We start from the raw sequence: 10,920 nt of genomic DNA, 5'->3' as shown, positions 1-10,920 counted from the left end.
GGTGGTGTGCAAAGTGAGAGGGTTAGGGAAAATGATTTGGTAAACAGAGAAGAGGTAGTAAAAGCTTTGCGGAAGATGAAAGCCGGCAAGGCAGCAGGTTTGGATGGCATTGCAGTGGAATTTATTAAAAAAGGGGGTGACTGTATCGTTGACTGGTTGGTAAGGTTATTTAATGTATGTATGACTCATGGTGAGGTGCCTGAGGATTGGCGGAGTGCGTGCATAGTGCCATTGTACAAAGGCAAAGGGGATAAGAGTGAGTGCTCAAATTACAGAGGTATAAGTTTGTTGAGTATTCCTGGTAAATTATATGGGAGGGTATTGATTGAGAGTGTGAAAGCATGTACAGAGCATCAGACTGGGGAAGAGCAGTGTGGGTTCAGAAGTGGTAGAGGATGTGTGGATCAGGTGTTTGCTTTGAAGAATGTATGTGAGAAATACTTAGAAAAGCAAATGGATTTGTATGTAGCATTTATGGATCTGGAGAAGGCATATGATAGAGTTGATAGAGATGCTCTGTGGAAGGTATTAAGAATATATGGTGTGGGAGGCAAGTTGTTAGAAGCAGTGAAAAGTTTTTATCGAGGATGTAAGGCATGTGTACGTGTAGGAAGAGAGGAAAGTGATTGGTTCTCAGTGAATATAGGTTTGCGGCAGGAGTGTGTGATGTCTCCATGGTTGTTTAATTTGTTTATAGATGGGGTTGTTAGGGAGGTGAATGCAAGAGTTTTGGAAAGAGGGGCAAGTATGAAATCTGTTGTGGATGAGAGAGCTTGGGAAGTGAGTCAGTTGTTGTTCGCTGATGATACAGCGCTGGTGGCTGATTCATGTGAGAAACTGCAGAAGCTGGTGACTGAGTTTGCTAAAGTGTGTGAAAGAGGAAAGTTAAGAGTAAATGTGAATAAGAGCAAGGTTATTAGGTACAGTAGGGTTGAGGGTCAAGTCAATTGGGAGGTAAGTTTGAATAGAGAAAAACTGGAGGAAGTAAAGTGTTTTAGATATCTGGGAGTGGATATGGCAGCGGATGGAACCATGGAAGCGGAAGTGAATCATAGGGTGGGGGAGGGGGCTAAAATCCTGGGAGCCTTGAAGAATGTGTGGAAGTCGAGAACATTATCTCGGAAAGCAAAAATGGCTATGTTTGAAGGAATAGTGTTTCCAACAATGTTGTATGGTTGCGAGGCGTGGGCTATGGATAGAGCTGTGCGCAGGAGGGTGGATGTGCTGGAAATGAGATGTTTGAGGACAATGTGTGGTGTGAGGTGGTTTGATCGAGTAAGTAATGTAAGGGTAAGAGAGATGTATGGAAATAAAAAGAGCGTGGTTGAGAGAGCAGAAGAGGGTTTTTTGAAATGGTTTGGGCACATGGAGAGAATGAGTGAGGAAAGATTGACCAAGAGGATATATGTGTCGGAAGTGGAGGGAACGAGGAGAAGTGGGAGACCAAATTGGAGGTGGAAAGATGGAGTGCAAAAGATTTTGTGTGATCGGGGTCTGAACATGCAGGAGGGTGAAAGGAGGGCAAGGAATAGAGTGAATTGGATCGATGTGGTATACCGGGATTGACGTGCTGTAAGTGGATTGAATCAGGGCATGTGAAGAGTCTGGGGTAAACCATGGAAAGTTGTGTGGGGCCTGGATGTGGAAAGGGAGCTGTGGTTTCGGGCATTATTGCGTGGCAGCTAGAGACTGAGTGTGAACGAATGGGGCGTTTCTTGTCTTTTCCTAGAGCTACCTCGCACACATGAGGGGGGAGGGGGAAGGTATTCCATGTGTGGCGAGGTGGCGATGGGAGTGAATGGGGGCAGACAGTGTGAATTGTGTGCATGCGTATATATGTATGTGTCTGTGATGTATATGTATGTGTACATTGAGATGTATAGGTATGTATATTTGCGTGTGTGGACGTGTGTGTGTATACATTGTGTAAGGGGGTGGGTTGGGCCATTTCTTTCGTCTTTTTCCTTGCGCTCCCTCGCAAACGCGGGAAACAGCGACAAAGCAAAATAATAAAAGAATAATATATATATATATATATATATATATATATATATATATATATATATATATATATATATATATATATATATATATATATATATATATATATATATATATATATATATATATATATATATATATATATGTCTGTGTGTGTGTGTGTGTAAGGGCTCTTTGAAACTACTCTATACATCCTACAGCTTTACTTAATGTAATTCAAAATTGTCTTTAAGGAAATTGACAGCTTGAACAAATCTGTACATTCTTGTTAGATAACACCAAGAGAAGGAAGTTACACATCAGTACGATCTGTACATTCTTGTTACGTGACACCAAGAGAAGGAAGTTACACATCAGTACGATCTGTACATTCTTGTTACATGACACCAAGAGAAGGAAGTTACACATCAGTACGATCTGTACATTCTTGTTACATGACACCAAGAGAAGAAAGTTACACATCAGTACGATCATAAACACTAAGGAAAGCTTTCCAACAGGTTGATATCAAGAGAAGGACACGAGTCAGCACGCCAGACTTCAGTATAAGTGAGAAAATAGTGTGTGGGAGAGTGCATCGCAGGTCACCAAACTCACCTCAGCAACCGTCCTCCACTTCACATAAAATAGTAAGTTTTGCTGAACTTTCCTCTGGGCTGTATCCACCAGCCTTTGGTTATCAATGATGTCTTCACCAAAATAATCATATTGATTGTAGTAGCAACCTTCTTATCACCTGCCAAGGTACCATGTTACCATCACGAAAGTTGCTGTCATAATTCCTAAATTTTACTGTTGTCAGCGTCTCCAGTGTAGCTTTCCTCATCCCCATCTCTGTTAAAGGCTTTATTACTGTCAAGACTTTCTTCTGCCGATAGGTGTCCAAAAGATAATTAATTCATCAAGTACTCAAATTTTGTTATAGTAAGACGCATGTAAAGTTCATATGTAATATTGAAAAAGAATCTATACCTTTTATTGTTTTGTATAATAAACTATAATAACTATAATATAGGCCTCCTTCACTTCCAGAGGAAGATGTTCAAGGCAGTGGAGGCTGGAGACTTGGAGCAAGTGGAAAACCTGGTGCAGTTGACAGGGCCAGCTGTCACGAGGGTTAAGACTGGTTGTACACTCTTACACACAGCAGCAGCTAACAACCAGCCACATGTGGTGCTGTTCCTCCTGAAGCTGATCAGTCCCAATATAGTTAACAAGGACGGCCAGACTGCAGCTCACTTGGCCGCCAAACTTGGTCACATACAAGTGTTGAGGATCTTGTTGGCTGACGAGGAAATAAACCACGACAAGCGGGACAACTGGCACAGGACTTATAAGGACTGGGTTAGTCTTGCTTACCTTCTCATGGGCAGCAGCTTTTTTTTCCTTTTACGGAGGTTTAATAACAAGATAGTATTTATTCATAACATTTCTTTCTTTGTGATATAATTCATAATCTCCAGCATAATACAGTTAGAGATATGCTTAGGTGTGGTGTGTTTTATGATATATTGACTTCGATGAATTCATTGAGTAATGGGTAAAGTATAATTGCTTCTTTACCTCAGCTTGCTGCCCCACTGTTTGAGGCCGTTCTGTGGTGGGATAAAAGTAAGATCCAAGAATTGCTGAAGCTTGGTGCTGACCCAGACTGCCACGCGGGAAAGCCAGTGGCCGGGGCGTTGGCAAGGGAGCTACAGGTCACCACAGCTCGGCAGTTGGCCCTCACCTTACATCGGGAACCCATCGTCCGCATGTTTCCTCAGGTGAGAAAACATCCCTGACTTACCTACTGTATCGACTCCCTCGCTTAGTATGTTTTTGTCATGAATCCATGAAGGTAATATTATAAACTTTTATCGTAGGACTATAATCAGTTCCTTTATCTCCTGTTTGATGTCTGCTTCATTACATAATTACTAACAATTTCCGTGTCCTTCAGCGGAGGTTACCAGACAATGTGACCGAGGTCCTCGCCATGAGTGGCTTCAACAACGACGCCCGTGAACTGGTTCCTGCATATCATGACTGTCCGGTAAGGAAGAGTTTGTTACTAATATTGATTTGAATATCATATTATATAGCTATATTGTTCATTCTCTTGGATATCAGGAAAATCATTGCAGAAGGATAGTCATCCGGCATATAATATTGAACTTTATCTTCATTGCATCTGGATGAACATATGATCTATATCTCTCATAATATTGACTTATTTTATTTCATATCCAAAACCTCTGTATATATGTTCTTCATTACAATGATCACTAATATTCATCCCATGGTTTTATCAGCTGGGCCCAATGAGGTTGATGGTGACGCCTGCATTCGTACAGACATCAGGACCAGACGTGTACAAGATGGACACCGACCCCAAGGGATACGTGTGCATCCTCGGCTATAGCTCCTTTAAGGATCGTCCTGACTTAGACCTTAATGGCTCACATTCTGATGTCCAGAACCTGGCAAACGTATTCGGTAAAATGGGGTATACTGGACACACTTATACCTCCTTGACGGCAGACCAGACCAAACAAGTGCTAACCAGAGTCAGAGATATGGAGGTGCTGGACCAAGCAGGATGTGCTATTTTCATTATTTCTAGTCATGGTGTTGGAGATGAAAAGTTCCTTACTAGTGACATGGAACTCTTGACCACCGAGTGGGTATGTCAGCTTTTCAAGGATTCAGAATGTCCTCAGTTGAAAAAGAAGCCCAAGTTGTTCATCTTCGACTTCTGCTGTGGTTATTACAAGGACCAGACTCCTAGAGAAGCCAGCCCAACCAAGTGTACAAGAGTGGAAGAGCCTCTGCAGGACATGATGTGTCTTTACTCTAGTAGTGGAGGCTTCACGTCGTACACCGTGAACAAGGATGGTACTCCATTCACCACGGCCCTGTGTCGCACCCTGGCGCACCACGCACACAACAAGGAACTGGGGGACCTGTACAGGGAGTTCCTTAAGGAGTATACTAAAACGTCTCCTCCTACCACACCCCAGCTCCGTAACTATGGCTTCACCAAAAAGTTTTATTTCAACCCGAAAACCACAGGACAGATATAATGTTATAATGATGAAATGATGACTAACTGATGTTTGGAATTATAATTGCAGTAGCGTAAAATAGCGTCATCAGAGCACCTGAAATAGTCATAGTCACCCACAAGAATATCTATACATCGTAAGGATACAGTTAGTTGTATAAATATATAAGCCAACAAACCCAAACTGATAATTATGAGACACCGAATGTGAAGATGTTTTCTATAAAGTATTTGATTTTATTATGAATACAAGTACATGTAGTCAATGCAAAATGAATATAATAGATTAATACATTTTTATATATTGCTAATGACCATTAATCCTTACCAGTGTCATATAAGTTATTGTACATGAGGGACAAGGGAATTTCATCCAGAACGGCTCTACAGGTAAAAATCATATAAAAACAATGGCGTTATCAGACGTGTTTAGACAACATAGATTACCAGAGAACTGATTACGTCTGATATCTGAACATTTTTTATGCAACAGAGATACAAATAGCAGAATCTACACTAAAGTATCCTAACTCCTTAACACCAAAGACGTCCTTATGGCAGACGTTTCCACGCACTAAACCTTACACATTGTGTATACACAGGAATCTCCAGAACACACACACACACACACACACACACACACACACACACACACACACACACACACACACACACACACACACACACAAATAAGGGTCTTAACACTAGTGATAATCTTTGTTTTTGGTACTGAAAGAAATCACTGAGCTTAATGCTAAAAGCAATTCCCCTTCCTGCCTATATATTGTAACACACAGACATGACATTTCAACGTGTGATTTATGAGAAACTGTTAGAAAGAATGATTTTAGCCAGCCTTCTAAACTTCTTACACTGCCGGATTGTATTTCATTGTGTCCTTCATCATAACATGATAGACCTTCACCGTAATATGATATGCCCACCAGCTCTCTCTCTCAGACATTCAGTAAGCCCTTCTTATCCCACACATGGAGAGATACTGAAGCATTTTGATGAATAATAAAGCTGATATCATACCACGTACTGTGGATTCTTAAGAATTTGAACAATTAATTATTCATTTCACACAAATCGTGTTTCTAAGAGGGTTACCTTATGTGACCCCTCCTGTATTGACAACCTGGCTACACCCACACCTCTCCTGTCATCATGGAGTTAGCTCCTGTTCTTAACCTCCAAGGTCTTGTGTGGCCTCTCCTGTACTGGTAAGCTGGCTACACCCACACCTCTCCTGTCATCATGGAGTTAGCTCCTGTTCTTATCCTCCAGGGCCTTGTGTGGCCTCTCCTGTACTGGTAAGCTGGCTACACCCGCACCTATCCTGTCACCATGGAGTTGGCTCGTGGTTTTATCCTAAGCAGTCTTGTTCCTCCCACTGCTTCCTCTTCTCCCGATCCCTTCAGTGTGCTTCCCATCAAAACCATACCCTCCACTAGGAGTGTACCACTACTCGACTGTCATAGGTGGGAGATATTAAAGAAATGAGTCATAGAAAAATGGCCTCTCGAGAGAGAGCCACACTCTTGGTGTGGTGTCAGCTATTCAGGTGCGGATATCTCTTAAAGTCTACAGTGAATCAGGTCTTGCAAAGTAGAGCATTATGTTATCATCGCCTATGTTTTTAATTATATGATCCATAATCATTTTTGGTCATTGGTTATATTATAGTAATTATGAAATCACCATTCAAGTAATACAAAAATCAAAATGACCTCACGCTAGTTCTTGCCATACAATACGTTTTACCTAACACTGGATATTGCCTTATAATACGTCTTACCTCAATCTGTATCTTGCCTTACAGTACGTCTTACCCCATTCTGGATCTTGCCTTACAATACGTCTTACTTCACTCTGGATCATCCCTTACAATAAATCTTACCTCACTCTGGATCTTACCTCATCATACGTCTTACCTTACCCTGGATATTGCCGTACAAAACGTCTCACCTCATTCTGGATCTTGCCTTACAATACGTCTTACTTCACTTTGGATCTTATCATACAATGCGTCCTACCTTATTCTAGATCTTCCCTCACAAAACTTCTTACCTCACCCTTGATCTTGCATTATGATATATATTACCTCACGCTGGATCTTGCCATACAATATGTTTTACCTCACTCTGGATCTTGACTTACAATATGTCTTACCTCACTCTGGACCATCCCTTACAATGCTTCTTACCTCATCCTGGATCTTGCCTTACGGTATGTCTTACTCACTGTGGATCTTGCCTTACAGTACGTCTAACCTCTCTCTGGATCTTGCCTTACGTCTTACCTCACCCTAGTTCTTGCCTTACAATACGTCTTACCTCACCCTGGATCTTGCATTACGATGTATTACCTCACCCAGCATCTTCCCACACAATACCTTTTACCTCACTCTGTATCTTGCCTTACAATACGTCTTACCTCACTTTGAATCTTGCCTTACAATACTTCTTACCTCACTTTATATCTTGCCTTACAATGAGTCTTACCTCGTTCTGGATCTTGCCTCACAATACGTCTTACCTCACCCTGAATATCATTACATACTTCTTACCTCACTCTGGATCTTGCCATACAATACGTCTTATCTTACTCTTGATCTTGCCTTCGAATACGTCTTACCTCACTCGATCTTGCCTTACAATACGTCTTATATTACCGTGGATCTTGCCTTACAATATTTCTTACATCAACCCGAATTTTACCTTAGAATATGACTTATCTTGCTCTGGATCTGGCCTTTCAAAAACCTTCTTACATTACCCTGGAACTTGCCTTACAACAAGTCTTACCTCATTCTGGATTTTGACATATAATTCCTCTTACCTCACCCTGGTTCTTGACTTACAATACATCTTACCTCACCCTGGATCTTCTCTTACAATGTCTCTCCTCTCCCAGAATCTTGCCGTGCAATACGTCTTACCTCACTCTGGATCTTATCTTACAAAGCGTCTAACCTCACTTTGGATTTTACCTTACAATACGTCTTACCTCACTCTGGATCTTGCCTTATAGTACGTCTTACCTCACTCTGGATCTTGCCTTATAATACGACTTATCTCGCTCTGGATCTTACCTTTCAATACGTGTTACCTCACTCTGCATCTTGCCTTAGAGTATGTCTTACTTCACTCTGGATCTTACCTTCCAATACGTCTAACCTCACCCTGGATATTGCCTTACAATACATCTTACCCCACTCTGGATTTTGCCTTACAATTCGTTTTGCCTCAGTTTGTATCCTGTCTTACAATGCGTCTTACCTCCTTCCTTACCTCCCAGACAATACATCTTCCCTCACCCTGGTTCTTACCTTGCCTCGCAATATGTCTTACCTCACCCTGGATCTTGCCTTACAATACGTTTTACCTCACTCTGGATCTTCCCTTACAATAAATCTTACCTCAATCTGTATCTTGCCTTACAATACGTCTTACCTCATTCTGGATCTTGCCTTGCAATATGTCTTACTTCACTCTTGATCTTCCCTTACAATAAATCTTACCTCACTCTGAATCTTACCTCATAATACGTCTTACCTTGCCCTGGACATTTCTTTACAAAACGTCTTACCTCACTCTGGATCTTGCCTTACAATACGTATTACTTTACTTTGGATCTTATCATACAATGCGTCCTACCTCTTTCTAGATCTTCCCTCACAAAACGTCTTACCTCACCCTTGATTTTGCATTATAATATATATCATCTCACGCTGGATCTTGCCATACAATACGTTTTACATCACTTTGGATCTTGACTTACAATATGCCTTATCTCACTCTAGATCTTCCCTTACAATAATTCTTACCTCATCCTGGATCTTGCCTTACGGTATGTCTTACTCACTCTTGATCTTGCCTTACAGTACGTCTTACCTCTCTCTGGATCTTGCCTTAAAATACGTCTCACCTCACCCTAGTTCTTGCCTTACAATAAGTCTTACCTCACCCTGGATCTTGCCTTACAATGTATTACCTCACCCAGCATCTTCCCACATAATACGTTTTACCTCACTCTGTATCTTGCCTTACAATACGTCTTACCTCACTTTGAATCTTGCCTTACAATACATCTTACCTCACTTTAGATCTTGGCTTACAATGCATCTTACCTCATTCTGGATCTTGCCTCAAAATACGTCTTACCTCAACCTGAATATCATTACAATAAGTCTTTCCTCACTCTGGATCTTGCCTTACAATACTTCTTATCTCTCTCTTGATCTTGCCTTACAATACGTCTTACCTCACTCGATCTTGCCTTACAATACGTCTTATATCACCCTGGATCTTGCCTTACAATACTCTTACATCAGCCCGGATTTTACCTTAGAATATGACTTATCTCGTTCTGGATCTGGCCTTTCAAAACCTCTTACATTACCCTGGAACTTGCCTTACAATAAGTCTTACCTCATTCTGGATTTTGGCCTACAATACCTCTTACCTCACCCTGTTTCACCCTGGATCTTCTGCTACAATGTCTCACCTCACCCAGAATCATGCCGTGCAATACGTCTTACCTCATTGTGGATCTTATCTTACAAAACATCTAACCTCACTTTGGATTTTACCTTTCAATACGTCTTACTTCACTCTGGATCTTGCCTTACAATACGTCTTACCTCTCTCTGGATCTTGCCTTATAATACGCCTTATCTCACTCTGGATCTTGCCTTTCAATACGTCTTACCTCACCCTGGATCTTGCCTTACAGTATGTCTTACTTCACTCTGGATCATACCTTCCAATACGTCTAACCTCACCCTGGATATTGCCTTACAATACATCTTACTCCACTCAGGATTTTGCCTTACAACACCTCTTGCCTCACTTTGCATCTTGTCTTACAATGCGTCTTACCTCATTCTGGATCTTCCCTAACAATACGTGTTACCTCACCCTGGATCTTGCCTTACAATATGTCTTACCTCACCCTGGATCTTGCCTTACAATACGTTTTACCTCACTCTGGTTCTTGCCTTACAATACGTCTTACCTCAATCTGTATCTTGCCTTACAATACGTCTTACCTCATTCTGGATCTTGCCTTACAATACGTTTTACTTCACTCTGGATCCTCCCTTACAATAAATCTTACCTCATCATATGCCTTACCTTTCCCTGGATATTGCCTTACAATACGTCTTACCTCATTCTGGATCTTGTCTTACAATACGTCTTATTTCACTTTGGATCTTATCATACAATGCGTCCTACCTTATTCTAGATCTTCCCTCACAAAATTTCTTACCTCACCCTTGATTTTGCGTTATAATATATATTACCTCACGCTGGATCTTGCCGTACAATACGTTTTACCTCACTCTGGATCTTGACTTACAATATGTCTTACCTCACATTGGATCTTCCATTACAATGCTTCTTACCTCATCCTGGATCTTGCCTTACGGTATGTCTTACTCACTGTGGATCTTGCCTTACAGTACGTCATACCTCTCTCTGGATCTTGTCTTACAATACGTCTTACCTCACTTTGAATCTTGCCTTACAATACATCTTACCTCACTTTATATCTTGGCTTACAATGTGTCTTACCTCGTTCTGGATCTTGCCTAACAATACGTTTTACCTCACCCTGAATATCATTACAATACGTCTTACCTCACTCTGGATCTTGCCATACAATACGTCTTATCTTACTCTTGATCTTGCCTTCGAATACGTCTTACCTCACTCGATCTTGCCTTACAATACGTCTTATATTACCGTGGATCTTGCCTTACAATATTTCTTACATCAACCCGAATTTTACCTTAGAATATGACTTATCTCGTTCTGAATCTGACCTTTCAAAACCTCTTACATTACCCGGGAACTTGCCTTACA

General features: G+C 41.1%; 1 protein-coding gene across 1 annotated transcript; it reads left to right on the top strand.

Moving 5' to 3' along the window:
* The first annotated feature begins 2,491 nt into the window (after positions 1-2,491).
* On the top strand, positions 2,492-5,355 carry LOC139756257 (caspase Dronc-like). The gene is made up of 5 exons (XM_071675455.1): positions 2,492-2,630; positions 3,034-3,345; positions 3,570-3,767; positions 3,944-4,036; positions 4,296-5,355. The coding sequence occupies exons 2-5, from the start codon at positions 3,040-3,042 to the stop codon at positions 5,064-5,066; spliced, it is 1,368 nt and encodes a 455-aa protein (XP_071531556.1). The 5' UTR covers positions 2,492-2,630; positions 3,034-3,039; the 3' UTR covers positions 5,067-5,355.
* The last annotated feature ends 5,565 nt before the right edge of the window (positions 5,356-10,920 follow it).

This window comes from Panulirus ornatus, chromosome 2 (assembly GCF_036320965.1).
Source record: "Panulirus ornatus isolate Po-2019 chromosome 2, ASM3632096v1, whole genome shotgun sequence".
In the NCBI taxonomy this organism is placed as follows: Eukaryota; Metazoa; Arthropoda; class Malacostraca; order Decapoda; family Palinuridae; genus Panulirus; species Panulirus ornatus.
This window is presented reverse-complemented; position numbering and strand designations above follow the sequence as displayed.

Bases quoted from the DNA above. Each gene is read 5' to 3' on its own strand.
- LOC139756257 (XM_071675455.1), top strand. From the start codon at position 3,040: ATGTTCAAGGCAGTGGAGGCTGGAGACTTGGAGCAAGTGGAAAACCTG. The intron at 3,346-3,569 runs GTTAGTCTTGCT...TCTTTACCTCAG, and splicing joins ACAGGACTTATAAGGACTGG to CTTGCTGCCCCACTGTTTGA. The intron at 3,768-3,943 runs GTGAGAAAACAT...CGTGTCCTTCAG, and splicing joins TCGTCCGCATGTTTCCTCAG to CGGAGGTTACCAGACAATGT.